Here is a 24,207-nt window from a genome sequence, read left to right as displayed (position 1 = left end):
CGTGACTTTTGTCCACGATCCTGGAGGAGGCTTACAAATAGTGGTTCTCATTTCTTCTCAGGGCAGCTTTGGAAGAGACCAGAAACTAGAGGCAGACTCATGTGAGGAGAAGGCAACGTGGTTTCTAGAAGGAAAGATGATCGTCCTAGAGGCATGAGACAGTCTGAGCTTCAGTCAAGTTGACCTGAGCTGGAATCCTAACTTTGCCTCTTAAGAACTGTATCACGTTGGGCAACTCGTTAATCTATTCAAACCTCAGTCTTTCCATCTGAAAAATGGAGAGAAAAAGAGTCCTTTACAGTTTTAAGTCTGATATGCATAAGGGATGCTAGCATGTGTAGAACAGATAAGAGATTAGTGGGCAATTCTCTGAATAAAATCTAAAATTCATCACATTTTAAAAGATTGAGCTGAGGGCTTCCCTGGTAGCACAGTGGTTAAGAATCCGCCTGCCAATGCAGGGGACATGGGGTCGAGCCCTGGTCCGGGAAGATCCCCCATGCTGCGGAGCAACTAATCCGTGAGCCACAACTACTGAGCTTGCGCTCTAGAGCTCACGAGCCACAACTACTGAGCCTGCATGCCACAATTACTGAAGCCTGCACGCCTAAAGCCCATGCTCTGCAATGAGAAGCCACCACAATGAGAAGCCCCTGCACCGCAACGAAGAGTAGTCCCTGCTCCCCACAACTAGAGAAAGCCCTCGCGCAGCAACGAAGACCCAACGTAGCCAAAAAAAAAAAAAAAAAAAAAAAGATTGAGCTGGAAGAGAGAAATGGATAAAAATGGTAGAATACATTTATACAAGGTAGTCTTGAGGGGAAAATAATCTCACTGTATTTTAAATTAGTGAGCTCTCTCTCCCATCTCAAATCCCACAAACTGCCTGTACCACTCAGCTTGCTCTGACGTGCAGAGAACTTTGTAGTCTATCATTTTCTTGCTCACATTTAGTCTCCTTGACCAGATTATAAACTGCTCAAATAAACACAGTCGACAAACCATCCATTACATTCCAAATCTTGGGTCACTGTCAACAGATCCCTTAAGACCTGGCATTCAAAGTTGCCAAAATAAAGGTAGCCAGCATCAGGGTGCAGAAACCAAGAGTAAACAATTGTAGCCTTGCCGAGGGCTGCGGTTTGGCTGCAACTGGGATAATGTCTATGGTTTTGGCTGCTTGCACCTCAAGACTGACATCAGGAAGCTGTGGGCAAGCAGCTCAAAATTTCAAATGGGTGGAAGTGTTTTCCTAAGGTTGAGAACATGGGGATTCTGGGGTTTGGCCTGGTGCAGGCAGAGCAGTGTTGCAATTTAACCTGCAAAACATGTACAATACGGCACTGCCATGGACAGGCTCCTCCAAGCCAGAACGTTAAAACAAGCAGGCAGCATCCTCCTTGAAAGCAATCTTAAGACAAAATACTATTTCGAATACTGAATGCGCCCTGATAAAAGGCAGGAAACACAAACAGGATGAAATAATCAGGTGGGTGCAGTAAGCTTGATTAACACGTTCATTGTAAAACACGCCCAAGACAGAACAGAACCTGGGGAAGTTGTGGCTGCTTGGGAGACCTTTCAAATAGCTAAGTGATTCAAAGATGCAGAACCCCCCCCCACTGCCCTGTCCCCCAAATCCCTCTATTTCCTGTTAGGAATGGCCAGTTGGGCGTTACCAGGCTGAGACTCCCTCTTCCTCCCCTCTCATCCTTCCCTCACCTCCCTCCAGGACAATGACAGCAGTTTTGGGGGCAGAAATGGAGACACTGGGTAAGCAAAAATGAAAGGGATATAAGGAATGGGTTACACACTCAAGAGGAAACGTGATGCTGAACATTCCAGAAACCATGATGGAAACATTCTTCTACCTTAACCTGAGTGGTGACCTACGCAAAAATTCACTGAGCCACACTTGAGACCTGCGCACTTTACTTTTATATAATCTAAACCTCCACTGAAAACCAAAACCAAATGACCACCAGCCGCAAGCTCCCTCTGTTTTCCATCCTTTATTGAAAGGTCCCACATCCTCAGGGACCCCAGGCAAACCAGACGCCAGACAGGCCCCCCAAGTATAGCAGGAGGCCTGAAAGGGGAGAGGAATGACTTATGATCCCACCACACCTCCCTGGAAACAGAACCCACCACAGACGGACAGACAGACAGGGCCGGAGTGGGGGAGACCTTACCCTCCTCTAGGTCCTCTCCCCTTTGCCCCCACTTGAAAAGAAAGTCAAACACCGACTACGTGGCACCCCCGCCCCCCACCCACCCTAGCAGCGTTTGTGGGACCCCCCAGCCCGCAAGGGGCAGCCCCGAGGCAGCTTCCCGTCGCTCTCCTTCACTTTGGTTCGCTCCTGGCAGCTCCGTGCCCTCTTCCTTCCTCCCTCAGCCTCCGGCCCAGTTACCCCTACATCTTCTATCACCTACTCGGACCTTCTCTCTGGTCTCTAGGGCCTCCTGCCCCAGGGCTTCTGGGGAAGCAGCATCTCCTCCCAGCGAGGGGCTCCGCCAGGCCCTCTCTGCCCAAGATGCGGGGCTCACACGGCCGCCCCACTCTCCTTGAGGTCAGGGGCTGAGCGCTGCCGTCTCATCCGCGGGGGCGTAGTGTATGGGGGGTAGCGGGGCCCTGGGGGCCTCTGGGCTGGGTATGGTTGGGGCTGCTGGGGATAATAGTTGTGCTTTTTGGGCTGGAAGTGCTGGGGTTCAGGCTGTGCAGGACCCCCTCCCCGGGACCGGCCCCCTCCGTCCAGGGAATTCCTGCGGGGACGGTGGGACCTGCGGGGACTTGGGGGCCTGCGGGCAGGGGTGGCCAGAGAGGGGGTGAGCTCCTCAGGGGGCTGGGGTGGCGCTGGGGACTCCCCGGCCCCCGCCCCCGGCCAGGACTCGCGGTGCTGGGGGTTGCTCTTGAAGGGGAAGCGAAGCTTGCAGTCGTGAGGGGGCACGAAGCGGGCGGGGGGTCTGCGCAGCCCCCCGCCCCGGCCCCCGGAGCCCTGCAGTCCCTGCAGCCGCAGCTGCTCCTGCTTGAGCCAGCGAAGGCGCCCCCGACGGAAGGCGGGGTCCTCCTCCATCAGCCTTGACACCCGCTCCCAGCTCGACAGGGGCGGCGAGGAGGGCCGCGCGGGAGGCACTCGGTCACTGGGGGCTTCCTGCTCCGCTGCCTCAGACCCTTGGGGCTGAGCCCACGTGGCCTCACCGGCTTCTTCATTCTCATCCTCGTGATCCTGGGAGGGAGAGGAGGTGAGAGAAAAGGGGTCACGTGAGGAGAGTGAAGTCCCGAGGACGTGCAGATTCGGGAGGACAAGCTGGAAGGCCCTGGAGCAGCTGGACGTCCGGGGTCCTGAGAGAGAGGGGCATGGGGATGAGGAAGCTGGAGGGACACTGGTTTAGGAGCCCGGACCCAGAGTCAGGTGGCCGACTCAGTCCAGGTCTGCCACCTCCTAGCTGTGGGTCTGGATCTCCAGCTTGTAGCCTCTGTGCCTCAGTGTCCTCACATGTAAGATGACATCAACAATAACAGGACCTATCACATAGGGCTGTTGTAAGATTACCTGAGAAATTCTACCATGCCTCACCTAGTGGGCACTCAGCAAATACTGCTGAACAAATGACGTGCCCTGGGGATACAGCAGTCAACAAAGAGGGAAGAAAAATACCTGCCATCATTTTAGTGGACGGGCACAGTTGATAAATAAATAAGAAAAATATATAGTATGGTACATAAGCTGTACTTCCATAAAATGTTAAATATATGTATTTAAGTTATTTAATATATATTATTTACATTATATGTAAGTACCATGTTACATATTTTATATAAATGTGTATATATGTATATATTTTATACACATATAAAAATATATATTCACATGGAAAAAACCAGAGCAAGGAAAAGGACAGGAGGCCAGGGTGGGGGTAGATGCAGTGAAAGGACAAGAAGAGATTTATGGAGAAGTTACCATTTTAGGGAACACCCGAAGGAACTGAGGGACGAGCTCTATGGCTCTGAGAGGGAAGGGCGTTCTGGGCAGAGGGAACAGCAGGTGCAAAGGCCTTGAAGCAGGAGTGCACCCAGCAAGTTCAAGGAACAGCAAGGAAGCCCAAGGGTCTGGAGAGGGGAGAGTGAGGAGAGGGGTAAGAGCTGCATTTGGAGCTGTAAGCCTTCAACAACCATGACTGCTGTTATGACTGGCTGCCTGTCATCCCCCCTTAGAAGGCAAGCGGGAGCACGGCAGAAATTCTGTCTGTTGTGAGTAACCCTAGTAGCTAGCACGATGCCTGGCACACAGTAAACACTCAACTGTTTACTTGTTGAGTGAACACCTGGAAAACGGGTAGGTGGTAACACTCCCACTCGCAGGGCCACTGTGAAGGTTTACATGGTGACACAGGAGAAGTGCTCAGCACAGCGGCTACCAGAGTAAAGGAAGGGTCACCCAGGAGAGGGGTGGTTCTAAGAGTGGACACCTATGGGAACACTCATTAAGTGGTAACTTAAGGACTGTACCCTTTGTTATCAGTGGTTCTCAAACTTCACTGTATTTCAGAACCACCCGGGGTACTTATTATAAATGCGGATGTGTCCCCAAAGATGCTGACTCAGTAGGTCTGGGGCAGAACCCAGGAATCTGCATTTTCAGTTAGTGCCCTGGTGATTGTGAGGCAGGTGATTCACAAACTATGCTGTGTTCAACTTCGATAAGATTTTTTAAAGGAAGAGGAGGAAGGAGGCTGGACTCTGAGGTGGGAGGTTCAGGTTGCTACAGGGGAGAGATGCAGGCGGGGAAAAGCCGGGCAGGGCCCGTCCTACCTGGGTCAGGGGGATGACCCTCTCCATGCGAAGCATGCGGTCCCTCAGGGCCTGCAGCTCGCGGTCCTTGCTGCTGTTCTGCAGCTTCACCTCCTGCAGGATCCCCGTCAGCTTGTCGATGTGAGCCCGGAGGTCCTCCACCTCTGCGCCGCGGGCTCCCTCCTCACTGCCGCCACCTCCACCTCCGCTGCCTTCCTCCTCGCCCACCGTGTCCCAGACATCCCGGGCCACGGCCCTCCAGGCGTCCCCGGGCCCCTCAGCCTTGCCATAGGTGCGGCACAGCTCCCGCATCTTGAGGGCAGCCAGAGCCTCGATCTCGGCCCGCCCGTGGCGGAAGTCGGCCAGGGCCACCTCGTAGCAGATCTCCTTCACTGCCTGCATCTTCAGGTCGGCCATGGTGGCCCAGCGGGGGTCTTTGCCCTGCAGCCGCCGTCGCTGCGGGATCTGGTACACCCTGCGGGGGGCCCTGCGCTTGCCGCTGCTGGGCAGGCCGCAGCGCTTGACGATAGTCTGGACCGTGGTGGGCGGCAGCTGCTCGCGCAAGGACGAGATGAGCCGCCAGCTCTCTTCGCAGGAGCGCTTGTCGGAGTCGTCCCCGCTGTCAGAGTCCGCGTACTGGGGCCACAGAGAGGGAAGACAGACGGGGAGAGGGCTAAGGGCACCCCAGAGCCATGTGTCCCAGCGACATGGAAACACCGTGGTCAGAGTGGCTCGGTGCTGGGTGCACGGCTTAACCTCTGCTCGTCTGCACAGCGGAGGTAATGACGGCACCTCCTCACAGATACGTTTTGAGGATTAATGCGCTCGGAGCGTGTGGCACAGAGAAAGTGAGTATTAGCTGTAGCCGTACCAAGTATGGGTTTCGTGTGTATATATCACTCAGGATGCGGTTAAACATTTAAAAGTAAGTCCATTCAAAGAACAATCTTTTTTTTTTTTTTTAATATTTATTTATTGATTTATTTGGTTGGCTGCACCGGGTCTTAGTTGTGGCATGCGGGATCTAGTTCCCTGATCAGGGATCGAACCCAGGCCCCCTGCATTGGGAGCATGGAGTCTTAACCACTGGACCACCAGGGAAGTCCCCAAAGAACAATCTTAAGTAAATAACAACACGGGCGGTACTTGGATTTGGTAAAAATCATAAAGGTGGCACAGGTTCAGCTAGAGTCCAGGAGGCCTCAGTCACCTGGGAGGAACCCTAGTTCCCTGCATGGGTTCCTCCCTGGGTCACATTTCTCTCCTGTCTCCTCCTAGATGCCACCTCTACCCCCTTGCCCCGGGCCCACTCCCCACTCTGGCTCAGGCAGTGTGACCAAAATCAGAGTCAGGCTGAAGCTCTGCCAGGCCGGCTGCTCCAGTGCCCACCAGCCCACCTCCCACCTCTGCCTGCCCCACCGCACCCCTGGCCAGCCCCTCACCAGCCGCTGCTGCTCCAACAGAAGATCAGCCTCCTCCTTTTCTTTTCGGTACTGGTTCTCTAGATCCTGCAGCCTGGGATTGGGTGAGGAGGGGAGGAAGAGCTGTGAGGTTCTGGAGCCACCTCAATAGGGCATCTGACAACAGGAGGGCGCTGGGGGCTGGGCACCTGGGAGGGACGATCAGCAGGGACCTTGGGCGCAAGCACCCTCCCCACGCACCTCTTCTCCATCTCCAGCTTGATGTCAATGCCTTGCTGCTCCAGCAGTTCCTTCTGGGCAAAGTTCCAGTCGACGGGCTCGAAGGGTGGTCCTGGGGGCGGGGGGACCCCTCGCTCCCGCTCTAGCCGCGCCTGCTCCGGGTGATTAAAGCGGAAAACGTGGTTCTTGCCCATCACAATCCTATTCCCTGGAGATAGGAGGATGGAGAAGTGGACTCACTCGCCCACGGCAGCACACCCCTCCGCATGCCCGAGGTGCACATGCGGAGCACATGCACATGTGGGCCTTGCCCACAAATCCCAGGAGCCCCAACACAATCTCTTCCATCACCCCAAATCCAAGAGCGGCTGGAGCTGAGGCTCCCCTAGCTGACCCCAGGAACCGCTCTATCCCTGACAGCCAAAGGAAATCAGGAGCTTGGCATCCTCTTCCTGTTGCCCTGAGGCAGCAAGACAAACCAAAACCTGACTCCCTCTCTCTTCCCTTCCCAGTTCCATCTTCACATTCCCAGGCTGTTTCTTATTTGTTTCTGGGTCCTGCCCAGGAGTCACCCAAGAAGCTCTTCCTTGCACAGCCAGGGCCCAGGACCCTCACTGCCCCCTCCTCTACCTGACTTCAGCACCACGGGCTCAGTCACAAGTTTCCCATTGACGTAGGTCTCGGCTCCTTCACAAGGCTCCAGGGTGACCACCACTGAGGCAGGGAGAGAGGAGAGGGAGCAATCAGACCCTGGGGGAGGAGGGGTATGGTCACAGATTCCCACCCTGCATTCCCCCCAAAACACACATACACCCCCAGTCCCACCACCCAGTACCTGTCGGGGTGCCATGGCCCCTCTGGTGGCAGGCAGCACGGGAAAGGAAGAGCAGAAGGAGGGTTAGAGCCCCAGCTACAGTTCCCAGGAGCCTCTGAGGGGGCTCCCTTCTCACCCTCTGCCATCCTCCCCAGCAGCGGCTTAGCAAACCCGGAATTCTCAGAGGGTGTGGTCTCTCAGGTCCAGCTGGTCGGCAGCACCTGTCATTTCTGCCTTCCAGATGACCACTCCTTCCTTCCCAAACAACACTGCTACTGGCCAGGTCTGGATTCCTCCAGCAGGCTCCTAGCCCCACTTCTGTCTGATGCATCTTGCACACTGCTACCTAACTAATCTTAAGCCACAGTCAACTATCTTCAGTCAAGATCACTATATTCACGGGAGGAGATAAAAGTCAACCCAACCCAAACATCTCTCAAGGTGCTCCTTGTACAAATCACCAAGCCTGCTGCTTGCTGGGACATGAGGATGCCTGAGGCACTTCCCTGTCCTTGAGGACCAGTGCCCCGTTGTCACAGAGGGGCCCCCGTATTCCAAAGACCCAGACTCTATGACTCCTTAGCTGAGGGACATTAAGCAAGTCACCCGATTTCTGTGAGCTATAAAATGGGATAACAAAGTCTTTATTTACAGAGTGGCTGAAAGGCTCAAATAAAGTGATGTGGGAAAGAGAGTTCTTATTTACCTTACAAGGAACAGGGAAACCAAAATGAATGGTAACGTAAGGCAGAGACGAGCCTACGGACGCTGTAAGCGTACAAAAATAGCAAAGAGTAACTCGGCTTAGGGGCAGAGGGCTGGAAATGATTATGGGAAAGTGGTAACTCCTGAGCTGATGCTCAAAGGGAAACCTGGATGAAGGGGCAGAAACGATGGAGAAGAAGATGTCAGACAGAGCTACAGCATCACCACGTCGGAGCCCAGCAATGGAGGAAGGCGGCAGAGAAGAGGACGAGCTGGCTCTAAGGGTAACAGTCTAGCCCCGCCCTTATTTCCCACCACGCCCCAAATTCATCCATCCGTTCCACAAATATATTGCACCCCTATAATATGCCAGGCACTATTTTAGGTCCTGGACATACAGGAGAGATAAAAACCAAAATGCCTGCTCTTACAGAGATCACTTCCACTTGGCGAGAAAGATGATAAACAAGTAATTGAGCAAGTAATCGAAAGTCAGGATTGGGCGGGGATAGTTGTTATGGAGGGAAATGGGGCCAGGTGAGAACCCACACGAACCCACAGCGATCTGAACCGAGGCAGCCCAGGACTCACAGCACGGGCCCTAGAGTCTGCCATGCTGCGTCCCAATCCAGTTCTGCCATCTTCTAGCTGTGTAGTCTCGGGCAAATTCCCTAACCCCTGGGAACCTCAGCTCCCTCACCTGTGAGCTACATGCAAAAATGCAAAGGCACAAAGTAGATGGTAAGTAATAACTATTCTTCTGTGTTCACACCTCTATCCGTGCTGCCTGCTCTTCTAGGCGTCTTTGGTCAAGTATTAAATCTTAAAGGCCCATGTGGACTAACCCTTAATATAGCCTCCATCATTTGGGGCACAGAACCATCTGCTGCTTCCACTGTGATGTAACCTATTCAGACCCATCACCTCCCTGAACACACCCTGAGTTCCCGAGGGTGGGCTGCCTCCACAGGCCTTGTGTGGTTTTGGTATCACCCCAGCACATGGCTTGAGGGAACCACAGAACAGGAACTCGGCAATAACTCACTGGGCTGAACGGATTCAATAGCTCGCAGCCCACAGCGCCGGAAGCGTTTGCTGCCGCCAGGGACTTGAACGAGACCAGAACAACTGCATTAATCCACTGACCAGAAAATGGAATTGAAGTCCACCGGGCAGGTCTTCAACCTGAGCTGCAGGCCACACGAGAGCATCTTTTCTTATTTTAAAACACATGCTGACCACGGGTGCCCTGTCTCCTGTCCCCCAGAAGCATCAGACCTGAGGCACATAGCACGGGCTCCAGGTGAGGGAGAGCTCAGGTGTGACACGGCCAACCTCCCTGCCCGACTCACTTCCCAGAGCTTAACTTCACTTGGGCACAACTGAACCCAAATCAGTCCATTAAAAAAAAAAATGACCTGGACTTCCCTAGTGGCGCAGTGGTTAAGACTCCATGCTCCCAATGCAGGGGACCCGGGTTCGATCCCTGGTCCAGGAACTAGATCCCATGTGCCGCAACTAAGAGTTTGCATGCCACAACTAAGAAGCCGGCGAGCCGCAACTAAGGAGCCCATGAGCCACAACTAAGGAGCCGCCTGCTGCAACTAAGGAGCCCACATGCCACAACTAAGGAGCCAGCGACCCACAACTAAAGGAGCCCTTGAGCCACAACTAAGGAGCCCACCTGCCTCAACTAAGGAGCCCATGTGCCGCAACTAAGAAACTGGCGAGCCACAACTAAGAAGCCTGCCTGCCGCAACTAAGGAGCCTACGTGCCACAACTAAGAAACCAGCGAGCTGCAACTAAGGCACCCGTGAGCCACAACTAAGGAGCCCACCTGCTGCAACTAAGGAGCCGGAGAGCCACAACTGAAGGAGCCCTCGAGCCGCAACTAAGGCGCCCACCTGCCACAACTAAGACCTGACGCAACCAAATAAATAAATAAACATTTTAAAAAAAAAGACCGAACCAGAACAAAACGGTGACCTCAGAATATGCCCTAAGTGGTACTTAACCACGAACATTGTTTTGTTACCTGTCAGACAGACTACTACCTACACCCTGAGGGCTTGTGATTCCTAAAAGCTTTTGCTGCTGTGGCCAAAAACAGCTAAAAACCTCTGAAAGTTTTGGAACCAAAGGGAGACATGGGCTGACTAACTGCCTGAAACTTTTGTAGTCATAGCTACATAGATAATCAGGTTTTCAGAGATAAATTCAGATATCCCACTGAAAAACCTACAGGTTTTCATAAAAAATGACCAGGGTGCTATTTGAGGCTAAAAAATTAAGGAAGAGGGCAGGATCTCTCTTCCCAAAACCTCACCCTCTGAAGCCAGAGTCTTCTGTTTCTGCCTTGGGGACCCTCACCACTCCCAGCTCATAACAAGAGTCTGCACCCTGAGGGCAGCTGCAGATAGCAGGGCCCCCACTGCTGACCAGGAGTTCAAAGCCCCCTCTCAGGGCGAGGACACATCCTCTCACGCGGCGGCTGCACTCCCAGTGCCCGAGGCAGGGCTCTGTATTCAGTGAGGGACCTGTCTCTCTCTCTGTCTGGTCACTCCAGTCTCGCCCCCTTAGCCATTACCTTCTCCATCTGGCTGAGGGATGCTCCGGAACAGACAGTGTTGCTCCCGAATGAACTGCCCAGTCAGCTTGATGTCCACATCGACCTGGCCAACCCTGGGGAAGCAATGGCCAACATTTTCTGAGCATGTGCCAGTCATACATACACCAAGCCCCTTCTGAACACAAGTTCAACCAACTCAGTAAGCCAAGTATAATTATTCCCATTTCACAGATGAGGAAGCTGAGGCTCAGAGAGGTAAGTAACTTGCCCAAGGTCATGCGGCCCGGGAGCGGTGAAGCTGGGATGTGAGCCCAGATCTGCCTGGCTCCAAAGCCCACATCCTCACTGTTATACAGCAAAGGAGGAAGGGAACCTGGAGGGGGGTGGGTGCCCTCAGCCTTGGTTCCTGCATCCTTCCCGTGATGATCACCAAGGACAGCTGAACAGCCTGTGTCGGAAGAAGAAGGACCACCCTCACCCCTTTAACTCCAGGAGGTGACCTTGGAGGCGCTGAGCCCCAGGGGTTCATTAGCATTAGCCAGTGAAGTTACCTGTCATGTGGGCACTGCCCTCAACAGCATGGGGCCAGGGTTATGTTTCCCTTCTCTCTCCCACCCCAAGGGAGGGTCCCACTAAGCGATGCCCAGGCAGTGGTGCTGGGGGCCAAGAACGCAGCAGTCCAAGCTCCCACCCACTCTCTGCCCCAGTAGATCAGGACCTATCCCCGCCAGCGCTGGGTTGGTTTGGTCCCAGGAGATCACTAGAGAAGGAAGTCGCCAGCGTGGCCCTCCCTATGCAACCACACCCTAAAAGGAGAGGCTGCCCCACAGGCCGAGGAAACGCTACCTGGTGACACCATCTTTGATGTGGTAGAGCAGACATTCAGACATCAGGGGGTCTTCATTCAGGTTCACCAGGTGTGGAGTCTGAGGGGGAAGGGGCGGCAGTCAGGGGAGAGCTGCCAGGGGTGCGGCCAAGAGGGAGGGAAGGCGCTCACAGACATCCCTGCAGGCTCCCCGCTGCGCCCCTCCCCCTCACTCGAGGGCGAGCTCTCCCACCCCCTGCTCCCACTCACCCCAATGCCTTCGGGGCAGCCTGACCCACCCTCTCCTCTCACACAAGATGCCCCCACCCTTCTAGCCCCTCCCCAGGCCCCATTTCTTCACAGGCACCTGGACACACCAGTCTCCCTGACCCGAAACCTTAGAAGCCACCTGCCCTCTCTGCTTTCCCTGTATTCCCTCTGGCCCCAGGGCTCATCACTCCTTCCCTCAAAATATATCTTGCCACTTCGAGAGGGGACTGCTCAGACCTCTCCAGCCCACGCACCGCACGCCTGCCTGACCTGAGTCTGCTTTTTATGCCGGTACTCCTGGGCCTCCTCTACGGCAGGGCCCCAGCCCACTTATCCAAGCCCCTTTCTGGGGCCCCCTCTCCCCTTCTGTGCTCGCACCCCGTGGACTCTGAGCACTCACTCCAAAAAGCCAGCCTCATCCCTGCCCATCCTCTCACCTGGAACAGCCTCCCTCCTGGCCCCACCTCCATCTCCACCCGTCAAAATCATTCACTTCCGGTCCCTCACGGTCTGTCTCAAATGCCACTTCTTCCACAAAGCTTTCCCAAGCCTTCCACCCGAACACAAGATCCCCTGCCTCTGTTCTGCAAGGATACACCGTGGCCTTTCTATGTGCAAGGCCCCACTGAGGTGCCCGGCAGGACACAGATGAGTCACACCCAGAGGCTGCTGCCCTGTTGGTCAGGAAATCAGAGTCAACTTGGGGAGATAAGACTTGGCGTGGAAACACCATTGCAGGTGAGAAACACATGACTCATAATAGACTTCCTGAACTTTTCACGCCCTCACTTAGCTCATTCATTCATTCATTCATTCATCCCACTGTATTCTGGGAGGGGCTCATATACAAAAATGAATAAAATGAAGACCAATGGGAGCTCATGGGGGTCAGGGGAGCTTCAGGGAAAAGGCAGTATGGGAGCTGGTCTCTGATGATGAGGAGGATGTGGACATGAAGAAGGAAGAGTATTCCAGGTGAAAGAAGAGTCTGAACAAAGGCACGGAGGCAGGGGAGCACAGGGTGTAGGGCAAGACAGCCAGCAGTCAAGGTCAAATATTTCTCTGGGAGCCCCCTGAACAGGAAGCCCAAGGCTATGTCCACGGTGGATGCGTTGTATATCTGTGCGTCGGCCCCTCCAACGATGACTCTGCAACACTTCCTCTTCTCCTGAGGGATGACCACGCCCCTCCCAACACTGCAGTGTCAGGCCTGCTTGGGAATGGCAAACACGGATGGGTCCTGGAAGCAGAAAGCGATCTATCCCTCGGGAGAGGGGACATGATTTAGGGCAGTGCTTTTCAATCTTTATTCAGCCCTGGAACCCTTTGTTCACGGGAAACCTTACCTAGAAGCCTAACACGTCAAGCAGATAAGCAGAGAGCTGCTCAGGCCGGGGTGGGGGCAGGGGACCCATAGTCCAGTCCTGCTCCCCACTCCCCATTCCCTGTGAAGGAAGCTCTGAGCCAGGTTTGAAAATTACTGACTTAGGAAGTCCTTAGGCCTGGTGGCGAGGACTCAGGAAAGAAGGGGCTTTCCCTAAGGCCCTTGGCTCTCTCCGGGACAAACTGGAGCTTCTGCCCCAAGGACCCAATTCTCCACTCGACGTTTCCTAGGCTGGAGTCACCCCCACCGAACCCGTTTCTCCTGTGAGCCTAACAGCTTTCTCTCTGAAATCCACGTGACTTTTAAACTTATGAGAATGGGTTCATTCTCGCCACCTGGAGAAAATGCAGAAGTTACCTCCCCTAAGACACTTTTTTTTTTTTTTTACCAATCAGATGGGCAAAGATCAAAAAGTTGAAGAGGATGAGGGAACACGGGCTCTCTTGTATGATGCTCTTGGGAGTATAAGTGGGCATGGTTAAAATCTCTGGAGGCACGCTGGCAAAAGAGATCAAAGTTTTACCTGGCTACTGGTGGACCCCAAATCTCCACTTCTAGGAATATGTTCTACAGACAGCAGACTATTAGTAAGACTATCTTCTGTAACATTGTTCATAGTATCAAAGAATGGGAAACGACCTAAATGTCCATCAGTAGGAAGCTGGTTAAAAAAAATTATCCTACGTCTATACAATAGAATATTCTGACACTGTGGGGAAAAAAAAAAACCAAAACGGACAGAACTGCGATACACTGATATGTGAAAAAGTAACATGTCAAGTATGGAACCAGCACCATGGCAAAGAGGGGTGATGTGTGCGTGTGTACGTGGATGATTCTAACACACACCTGTACGTGCAGAGACTACCTCTAGAAGAACACATCAGGAGCCAGCAACAGGACTCGCCTCTGGGAGGGGAACTCGAGGGTGGGAAGGAAAGAGATTTCCTTTTCACCTCACTGTACGAAGTAAACGTTCCCGGCGGGGTGTGCCACCTTTACAAGAACAACTAAGAACACAACAAAACAGAAGCCCCTCCTGTTGGTCCCAAGCTCTAGCAGGTGGCACCCTGCACAGTGTGAGCCTCCCCAGGAAAGAAAAACCCATCCATCAGCCTGTCCATCCCTTTCTACCTTTCCCTAGCCCTGCAGCTGTGGCAGAAGCTCCGCAGGTACCTGGCACCCCCAGGTGGCTGGTAAACCACGCAGAGAGCCCCCTGCAGTCCCTCCTCCCAGATGTGCGCCTCTGGGGGATCCCAAAGCCCTGGGTGCCCAGCCCCGGACCTGACCCCTCAGCCCTGCCTGCCACCCTCAATCACCCACCGACAGCCCTCTCGCCCCTGGCCGTGCCTCAGGCCAGGCAAACCCCTCTCCTCTGTCCAGATCCCTGTTCAGTGGTCCCTGCTTGCTCAGTCACCCAGACGCCTTATCCGTATGAAAATCGGAGGGGTCTCCTTCCAGTAACCCACTGCCTGGAAGAGGTGTATCTCACTTAAGAGCCTGATCCTATGATGCTTCGTACCACGGCCCTGACAGGCGTGGCTGGCTCCATTCCAGGGCTGGGACTGGAAGTTCCTGCTTTGCCCAAACTGGCCTCTGCATCACCACTTCACCAGTGTGCACCACTACAGCTGTGCTGGCCGTCGGAAGCCAGCGTCCACTCTGACTGGTTGGTCCCCGTGCTGTGCTGGTTGCTAAAGGTTTTGAATACCATTCCTGCCTCCAACTGAGCCTGATCACTCCTGCCCTGCTTCTTTCCTTCCTTCCTCTCCACAAAGCCTTACTGAGCGCTTACTACACAGCGGGCACATGACAGGTGCTGGTGCGCCCCACTCGGCCGACAATACCCCACATTTGCTCGGCCCGATGCTCTCTCTGCTCCTCTCTACCACCACCCCCGTCCATCTTTCAGGCTCCACTTTCCAAACCACCTTCTCCAGGAAACCAGTTTCCATACACCTCCAGGCTGCACTGACGCTTCCATCCTTAAACCTCTCGCTGCGTTTACAAGCAACATCCTTCAGGTTAGCGCTTACTCTTCTATTCCTTTTACAGTCTTGTCTTCCCAAGTTATCCTTTCGAAACGTACTTTTTAGGTTTTTTTGCATTTGTTTGCTTGTTTTTGAATAGCTAACACATACACAGGTTACAAAATCCAAATGATACAGAAGAGCACACGGTGGACAAGTCACTATCCCAACCAACCTGCCATCTCCCAGGGTCCTCTCCCTTCCCCCTGGGGTAAACACCGTAACCAGTTTCTTATGAATCCAGAGGTACATTCTACGCATGAACTCATACACGTACGTGTGTGGGTTTCTGTTTATAAATACCTAGATTCTAAGCAGCTCTTGAAATCCCCCTAAGGGCAGAGACCCTGGCATCCTGTGGTCCCTAGATGGAGGGAGAAGACAGGGACGGCCGGACAACAGAGAGAAGAGGAGCAGGAGTGGGGACAGAGGTGATGGAGGGACAATTCAGAGACCTGAGATCAGATGTAGAACTCATGACCCTGCCACCCCAACCCTCTTCTTTCAGCATCCAGAGTCTCCGAGGCCTCCTCACTCACCTTCTTCGGAGAGAAGACGCCCACGGTTCCCCCATCTTCCCGGACAGCCACCCCCATCTCAGCCAGCAACGCTTCTCTGTAGGCAAAGGAAAGGCAAATATTGGTCTTGTCACCGGTACCCACGAACCCCTCCCCTGCAGGGCCTGACCTTTCCTCCCCACCCCACTCCTTCCAGGGCTCCAGCTGTCGGCCCCACCCTCACACCTCTCCATCCTCAAGGCCTCCGTCTTACGTAGCTTCTCCTCCCAGGTCTCATTCAGCTCAGCTATAATCTTCTCTGTCTCCTGGGGGCACAAGACAGGCAGGGATCAGGACAGTCTGGGACAAGCACCTCCCAGGGGTGCTGCACTTCCCAGCAGCCCCCAGAGCCCCACCCCTTGCCAGCTCCAGCTTCCCACCTGCAGTCTCTCCATGGCCTCCTCAGGCCCAATCTGGGGCTCGGCATTGGGGGAGAACGATGGCTCCAGCTCCCCGTTGTGTGCTGCGGGGGACGAGGGCGAAGCTGGGGCAGAGGGAGACGGTACAGCTGGCAGAGCACCTCCGGGACTCCCCTCATCCACCTTCAGGCCTAGGAGGGAGAAGGAGGTAAAAGGAGGAGGCCAAGGAGAGATGGAACTGATCGGAAACAGAGAAGGTCTCACACGGGACCAGCCTGGAAGGACTGCAGAAGACCCATGGTCCACCTCCACAAAACAGGGAGCCCTCCTACTGCAGCCTTGACAAATGGACACCGAGTCTCTGCTTGTTCCCCTCCAGGGATGGAAAGCTCATTACTGAACAAGGTAGCCAGTTCCTTCCATTGCAGGATGACTCGTACCATCAGAAAGTTCTTAGCTGACAACTTTTCTTAGCTGAAATCTGCCCCATGTTACATGTAGCTCTGTTTCTAGTTCTGCCCTCTGGGATGAGAAAGACTACACTACTTTCTTCTTTTGCAAGACTACCCTTCAAATGTACAGAGGCGAACATCGTGTCTACCTTCTCTTCCCAAGAACCCTTATTCTCCCCACCGTGCCCCTTAGCACCCCAACTCCTCAATGGGATGGACCCCAAGACTGAATGCAGAGTCCACATTGGACACAGCCAACACGGATCATAGATTCTCTAATACAGATGCCACTTCACAGTAAGGAGGCTGAGCCTTACGTTTCAGAAATTAGTCCACTGTTGACTATTATTAAGCTTACGGTCAATTTAGTTCCCAATGTTTCATAAGAACTTCTGTCAAGGCAGGTGCCCAGCAGCCTATGCTTAATGACTTACTATTCACACCATAAACGCATGACTTGCCCTTTACTCCTGCTCCTGTCTTTTCAGTAGTTCCAGGAGCCTGTCAAGGTCCCTCTGAATCCTGCCTGCCTCTCCCCAGGAGGATCAGTCCCTCCCAGCTCTGTAACACCTAAAGGCGTGACCTGTCCCCTCTCCACATCTGCATCTAAGTCAAGGGGCACTTGCTGGGCTTTCTGGGCAGTGGTCCCTCCCTGGTTCCAGGCCTGGGCAAAGGCAAATGAGGAGGGATGAGCTGGGCCAAGGAACCTCCCTGAGCTGCCCCTCCCGGAGTCCCACCTCCCAGGGCAGAGGCGGAGAGCCCCTGGGCCATCAGCAGTTCCCTCAGCCGGGCCACCTCCTCCTGCAGCTCCCGGATCAGCCGGGCATTAGGGTCCTCATTGATGATGGCATTGCAGCGAATCTGCTTGGTGCGGTCGGCGTACCTGGATGAGGAGGAGCGGGACCAGTGAGGCCCAGACATGGATGACCTTGGTCTGCTGCCCAATTCCCTCTCCCTCCCAGGTTTCATCATAGTGCAGTAGAGCTGAGGGTCAACCCTATCTCATGGGGAGGGTCCTGAGCTACCAGCCACTGAGCTCCTGGCACTTTTCGTGTCCCACCCCACCCCTATTAGAGCCCCACCTCAGGGTGCTAAGAGTCTCCTCGTAATTGATGTCCGCGGGGCTCAGGGCCGCAATCATTGCTGTGCGTGAATTCCCACCTATGAATGGAAAGGAGGGGAAAGCTAGAGCTGGGCAGGGTCCTAAGAAAAGTCAGACTGGGTCACAGGGTCAGGGGGCCTCATTGCTCAGGCAGGGGTCCAATAGGGTCACTGTCCAAGGTAGGGTAAAGCTAAGAGTTGTGGAGCTAATCGTGAAATCTGGTGGTCAGAGGAAGTGGGGGTGAGGTCAGGGAGACATCAGACATCTGTGGGACAGTCAGAGATCAGTGGGCGGAGGATGAAGTCAAAGGTGGGTATGAGGTCAGAGAGCAGTCATGGGTAGCCAAGTCAGTGAGGCCCTTGGCTTGGCAGGGAGGGTGTGGCCTTGATCTCAGCATCAGGACACCTTCAAAGGATGCCCCTGGGGATCAGGGGGAGAGTCAACGGACCACTGGAGGATTTGAGGTTCCAGGGGTGTCAATGGGACTGGTATCAAAAGGGGGTTGGCAGGACTGGTGGCAGGTCGGCAGAGAGAGACAGAGAGGAGAAGCCCCTCACCCAGATTCTCCTTGAGCAGCCAGGTGAGCACAGAGTCCCTGTAAGGGATAAAATCCGACTTCCGCTTCTTTGATTGCTGAGGGACGGAAGGGGAAGGGGGTTATGGTGGGCCACCCGCTTTGTCCGCTTTCCCAGAGCCCCTTCTCTTCCCACGCCCAGGTCTTACCATATCCGCAAGGGCCGAGATCACCTTCCCTAGAGTGGTCAGGGACTTATTGATGTTGGCACCTTCCTGGCAAGAGGAACATGGGGAATGAGGCCTTCTTCTCCCACTCCGATCCCCTTCCCCCGCTCCCCCCACAGCCAGAGTCCCACATTATAATTTGAGACCACTGCACACAGCCCCCAACACTGCCCTGTCCGACCCTCCCAAGCCCCTCACCTTCAGGCGCATGCCCCGGGCCCCTGAGGAGTCAGCCCGCTCACTGCCAGCAAGGTCCACCAAACTGATCTTACTGACCTGGGTCAGAGGAAAGAGACAGGAGGTGACTGGGTCAGTGTGGGGCAGGCATATCAAGGGAACACCCAGCAAGGGGACTAGGTAGTTGGTAAGGGATGGAGAAAGCCAGAAGTGGGGGACGGAAGGGGGATACATAAGATGACAGTGAGGGTTTGGTTACTTGTCTGTTTCTTCATTTATTCAATCACAGATATTCACATGCCCACTGTGTGCCGGGACAAGGCACACAGTGGGCTCCAAGACCTGCCCCAAGGAGGCTAGCTAGAAGAACAAACATGCAAAAGGAGACTATCCCACTGATCTGACAGGGGAAGCACGGGGGCCTGTGGAAGCTCAGAGGAGGCACTCAACCAAGCCTGGACGGGGAGGGAGGACGCAAGGCCCGCTGATCACATCTCTGTCTCTGTTACCAGGTGGGATGGGGTGGCAGCGGGTGGGGGGGCCTACTTTCTCTGAGTCCAGTCCAGTGAGCTGATCGTGGCAGCGCTGTGTGAAGACAATGGTGAAGACGGCGTGGGAACGGCTGCTGGTCTCATTCATGTTGGTGGCGGCCACAGTCCTGGCGGGGGGGGGCGGGGGGAAGGGAATGGTCAGTGGGTCCGGCCCCTCATCTTCCTAACCCCGTCTCCCTTGCCCTCCGCCCCATCAGCGCCTGCCTCACCGCGCTTTATTTCCACAGTCCATGAGGTCAGCAATGTCTGCGTAACAGGTCACAGCCAATTTAGACAGGTCCTGCACGTAGGGGCCCAGGATGGGGTGCTCTCGGACCCTCAGAGAGCCCCGACTCTTGGGGTTCAAGAGGTCTCGTACCCTCTCACAGTAGATCTCCATGTAGCTCACCTGAGTGGGAGAAGCAAATAAAAAGCAATAAAGGTGGGCTTCCCTGGTGGCGCAGTGGTTAAGAATCCGCCTGCCAATGCAGGGGACACGGGTTCGAGCCCTGGTCCAGGAAGATCCCACATGCCGCGGAGCAAACTAAGCCCGTGCGCCACAACTACTGAGCCTGTGCTCTGGAGCCCACGAGCCACAACTACTGAAGCCCGCGTGCCACAACTACTGAAGCCCGCACGCCTAGAGCCCGAGCTCCTCAACAAGAGAAGCCACCGCAACGAGAAGCCCGTGCACCGCAATGAAGAATAACACCCGCTCGATGCAACTAGAGAAAGCCGTGTGCAGCAACAAAGACCCAATGCAGCCAAAGATAAATAATAAATAAATAAATTTTTCCAAAAAGTAAAAAAGCTAACAACCATACCCAATGTGAAACTTAACCTGGACTCCACTGGATACAATACAGGTAACCTACACTGAGTGTTTATTATGTGTTGCTAAGCATTTTACAGGTGCAAGCTCACTGAGCCTTCCAACAACCCTAGGACGGGACCCCTGATCATTATCATTTCAGATAAACACGCTCAGGAGCCGAGAGAGAGATCGTCTGCCCAAAGCCACGGTTACTAACTGGTAAAGCCTAGAGCAGATCCCAGGCTGCCTGACTCCAGAGACTGCACTTGGTCTTAATCGCTCTGCTCACCTCCTCCCTACCCAGGGGACACTGTGGCTCCCCTCCCAGCCCCCTCCCAAGACCTGGGCTTACCTCCACAGAATAGGATAGCTGAGCGCTCTGGTTCTTACTAACACGAGAGAAGAGGTCCTCACAGAGCTGGAGGGGGACACAGAGAAGCACAAAGATGCTGCTGTTCATGGCACACCTGTGGCGCCCAGCACCCAGGCCAGGCCAGGTCTCAAGTGAACCTGTTTAACCCTTACCACAGCCCCAAGGGAGGGATGGGATCGTTCCCATTTTACAGATGGGAAAGCAACCTCTGAGAGGTTCACACTTGCCCAGGGTCACAGGCTAGTATTCAGTGAGCCAAAATGCAAGCCCGGAGCCTGTATGCAAGGTCACTATGCTGCAGTCAGAGAGATTATGGTCAACTTTCAGTTATCCACAACTGGCTTTTCCTACAGTAAACACCTTGACTACGGTACACAAACCTACATGAGAACTACAGTCACAAGTAATTACGAGACAAGGTAAGACAGCAGCAAGTGGTAGAAACAAGGTTCAAACCCTGGGCGCTCTGCCGCCAAAGGTGTGGCTGTTCTCACTGAGCCTTCTTGGCCCTGATGTCCAGGTTGGAGCCAACCTCATCCCCCATCACCTTCCCTAGTACTAACAACCTCAGAGAGCCAAGTCTCTGCTCCACAACGCTTAGAACCCAGCCTACTTCCCTGGGGGCAGCTGAAGATGCTTCAGCCCTGGCCGCCCTGCCAGGCCCTGAGTGTACCTGGGGCACGATGCCCTGCTGCCCTGGCTCCTGCCGCCCCATCATGGTGTAGGATTTCCCAGCCCCCGTCTGCCCATAGGCAAAGATGCACACGTTGTAGCCTTCAAAGGCATGGAGCAGCATCTCTTCTCCAATATCCCGATACACCTGTTGCTGAGATGCAAACTGGGGGTCCTCGGCCTAGGTAAAAGGGGGGCAAGAAGGACAGCAGGAACCCTAGATGACTTTGTCCTCGGTATCTAGGTGCCCAAAGGTCTTGTGTGCCCCCACCCCGATCACGGTCCTAATCATCCCTGAGGATCCTATCTAGTCTCCTGCCAGCCCTAAATTATCCCAGGGATTCTGCCTCCCCCATCCTGGTCCTAGTCACAAGTTCAGGGTCCTACCCACCCCCACCCAAGGGTCCTGGTCTTCCCAACCAATTCCCTGGAGGTCCTATTTCCCAGCAATGCCCCCTCCCCAGGACCTGAATCCCCCGTCCCTCTTTGCTTAGCTCTTCCCCCAACCTAACAACCTCACCGAAGTGTGTGACCAGTAGGAGTAATCGAAAGTGAAGCTTTTGGGGGCATCCTTGCTCTGTCTAGGATTGATGATGGCTGAGAAAGCAAAGGAACGAAGACCAAGGTCAGGTACTCCCGGCCGCTGCCCACTCCCCACAAGCCCTCAGAAGCCGGGCATCCCACCCCCCACCTCTATCCTAGTTCATCTCTCCCCTTTAATACTCCCCACCCCCTCCAGCCACCAAAGCTAATTTTGGCTTCCCAGGACCCGCCCCCCTCCCGGCTGCCTCCCTGGATTGGGCAACGGAGGGCTCCAGGCCAACATTCCCCCTCCCAGGGACTGGGAGCACGGAAAGGCCAGCCTGTCCCAGCCTCCTTCCTTACAATTAGCACCTGCTCCGTGCCCAGCACAGCCCTCCTCTTGGTTTGGCCCGCCAGGGCTGGCCCGTACAGTGGACCCGGGCTGCCCTGCCTGTGCCCAGACGGGCCCCTGGGACTCACTCACAGGTGGTGCTGCCCTGCATGCTGACCACACACTTGGCATCCTGGCTGGTCTCACGGGCGTTGAAGGGCCGAACCCTCACTGCCACTTTCACCGAGGCGCCAGCCATGGCTCCAGATACTCCCACCCTCCTCAGCTGGAGGACAGAGATAGAAGAGGAGGTCAGAACTGTTGGGAGGCAATGTCTGGGGTACCCAGACATTGCCTCCCAACTTCTCCCAGGAACCAGTCTCTCCACACCCCCTTCCCCGGCTACCCAGCCCCTGAAGGACCCAGTTTCCGTTTCCTTGGCCTTCCTCCCCAATGGCACTCTGCTCAGGGACTCCGGAGGTGGTCCTGCCTCTCTCCCCAGCCTTTTCCCAGCAGGCAGGGACCTGGGATGTCACCCCAGAGTTACCTGGTGTCCTGGCCCCAGACCAGGGGGGCTGTATCAGTTCTAGCTGCCACCGGCCCTCGTAGGAGGAGCCCCATCCTACACTGGGGGCCTGGCCACGCCAGCTGGGGCTGTAGGGGAAACCCTGGTTGAGGGGGAAGAGTGGTTAGGAGGCACCCGTGGCTCCAGACGTGTGTCTGGGGTTCCAGGGTTGAAGGACAAGGGTGGGGGGTAATGCTAGGAAAGGTGAGGATGGCTGTTCCTCTGGAGTGGTCCAACGCAATGTGAATCCAAGGGCAGGGACGGTGATATTTTTATTCCTCGTCACTCACAAGTGAACTGAATGTTCAGAGACAGAAGAGAGAAAGAGGCTGGACAGAGCAATTCAGAGAGAGGGACACACGGGCAGAGACACTGAGGGTGGTGGGAGGCGGGGAGAGGAGAGGCAGAAAGTCCCAAACACCAAAAAAATGAGAGAGAAAAGAAGACTGAGATCATGTTACGAAGGAAATAATGGAAGAAAACTAAGGGGACACACAGGACAGCAAACACAGAAACGTTAAACAGGTAGGGGAAAAGCACAAATTGGAAGCCCAGAAGAGAAACAAGATGCGAGAAAATCCCAAACATAAGACCTGCCCTAAAATTCCCCCACAGGGTCAGCCAGGGAGAAGTAGAAACCAGCTCCCACCTAGGGTCCATAACCTCCACACAGAGGGAGGGACTGCTGATGAGCAAAGTCCAATGGCTGGAGGTACAGCCCAGAACTGGGATCCACGGGGCCTGCCTATAAGCCCCAAATCCCTTGACCAGCCCCCAGCACTTCCTCCTTAGGATCCAGGACAATGGGCAGGAGAGGGTGGGGTCATTCTGTAACCATCCTACCAACCACTAGGGTCCTCTGTTGGAGGATCCAGAATACCTGTGTTTATGGGAAGGGAGGATAGCAGTAGGGTCCCCCTGAAGAGGGAGAGAAGGGAAAGGAAGCAGGCAGGTCCCAGCTCCAGCCTGGGGCTAGTGCTATGGCATCCACTGCCCTGGGGAAAGTGCCAGTCTGGAGCCCAGGAATGTGGGTGATCCGGTGCCCACACCCTGTGAGGAGAGGCTGAGCAGCCCACACCCACGGACAACAGGGTGGGAGGGTTGTGAAGAGAGATCAGAGATGCTGAGCCCCCTTCTGTGGCCCCAAAGGGCCTCAAACCCCTGTCCTGCTGGGCCTCACCTCACCAGCCTTTCTGGCCAGGGCATGGGAGGGGTGAGAGGGCTGGTCTGTCCCAGGACAGGAAGGGAGTAGCTGAAACCACAGAGGCTGTCTCAGGAAGAACAGCCCTGACCCCCAGACCCTGATCAGGGGAGGGAAAGGACACTGATGGAGACACGCAATTGTAACGCCGTTGAGGCTAACAGGGCAGGGAATGAGGTGGCACTGCTAGGGGATGGCGGGGTAATGGACCAGGAGAGAGGTACAGGGGTCGGCTGGTGCAGCGTAATGGGTCAGTGGGGTACAGGGAGTAGCCGCGGCTGGGGTGAGGCCGAGCGACCCGAAAGGGGGCCTAGGGCCACCTGCACCTTGCTCACCCAGCAGTTTTCACACAGGCCCCCGTCCCGGCCTTTCTGGGCGGCCATGCGGACAGTGTCCTCCGGTCCAGCCAACCGACGGCCGCCCCGGGCCTGGCACCTCTCTGCGCCTCCGCGGGACAAATAGCACATGATCCCGGCTCCCGCGGCCAGCCGGCCCCCGCCGGGTGGTGCAAACCGGGACCCCGGCTCCCCGCCCCCCAGCCCGGCACATTCCTCCGCGGGCGTCCCCTCCCTCACCCCCCCTCTCCCACAGCTCTCACCTCGTCGCGGCGGGGCTCCCCGAGCGGCTGGGCAGAGTGCAAAGGGACAAACTTTCCGGGAAGCGTGAGACGGGAGCGGGGGCAATCCGGGGCCGGTTCGGGGCTGCCCCCGCCCCTCGCCGGGTCCCCGGGCGGCGGGCGGCGGACTCGCGCCCCGGGGGCGGCAGCAGTAGCGGCGCCAGCGGCCGGCGCCCGCCCGGGCA

General features: G+C 55.3%; 1 protein-coding gene across 2 annotated transcripts; it reads right to left on the bottom strand.

The window, feature by feature from the left end:
- Positions 1 to 1,997: 1,997 nt before the first annotated feature.
- On the bottom strand, positions 1,998 to 24,202 carry KIF1C (kinesin family member 1C). 2 transcript variants are annotated; one of them, XM_060082623.1, is made up of 23 exons: positions 24,005 to 24,201; positions 22,188 to 22,308; positions 21,794 to 21,926; positions 21,308 to 21,384; positions 20,789 to 20,968; positions 20,095 to 20,160; positions 19,159 to 19,337; positions 18,945 to 19,056; positions 18,420 to 18,497; positions 18,204 to 18,269; positions 18,038 to 18,113; positions 17,461 to 17,539; positions 17,116 to 17,261; positions 15,948 to 16,117; positions 15,754 to 15,833; positions 15,550 to 15,625; positions 11,368 to 11,447; positions 10,540 to 10,634; positions 7,063 to 7,146; positions 6,454 to 6,640; positions 6,235 to 6,307; positions 4,814 to 5,428; positions 1,998 to 3,227 (listed from the first exon to the last, which is right to left on the bottom strand). In XM_060082623.1, the coding sequence occupies exons 3-23, from the start codon at positions 21,897 to 21,899 to the stop codon at positions 2,544 to 2,546; spliced, it is 3,309 nt and encodes a 1,102-aa protein (XP_059938606.1). In that variant the 5' UTR covers positions 21,900 to 21,926; positions 22,188 to 22,308; positions 24,005 to 24,201; the 3' UTR covers positions 1,998 to 2,543. The 2 variants fall into 2 exon arrangements, with proteins under 2 accessions (XP_059938606.1, XP_059938607.1); XM_060082624.1 differs by lacking the exon at positions 20,095 to 20,160 and having other exon boundaries at positions 24,005 to 24,202.
- Positions 24,203 to 24,207: the final 5 nt, after the last annotated feature.

Source organism: Mesoplodon densirostris, chromosome 18 (genome assembly GCF_025265405.1).
Source record: "Mesoplodon densirostris isolate mMesDen1 chromosome 18, mMesDen1 primary haplotype, whole genome shotgun sequence".
NCBI classification, from domain to species: domain Eukaryota; kingdom Metazoa; phylum Chordata; class Mammalia; order Artiodactyla; family Ziphiidae; genus Mesoplodon; species Mesoplodon densirostris.
This window is presented reverse-complemented; position numbering and strand designations above follow the sequence as displayed.

Coding starts and splice junctions, on each gene's coding strand:
- KIF1C (XM_060082623.1), bottom strand. CDS start 21,899: ATGGCTGGCGCCTCGGTGAAAGTGGCAGTGAGGGTTCGGCCCTTCAAC. Junction 7,147..10,539: donor CCCTCAGCCAGATGGAGAAG/GTAATGGCTAAG, acceptor TCCCTGCCTCAG/TGGTGGTCACCCTGGAGCCT. Junction 5,429..6,234: donor TGTTGGAGCAGCAGCGGCTG/GTGAGGGGCTGG, acceptor CTGTGGCCCCAG/TACGCGGACTCTGACAGCGG.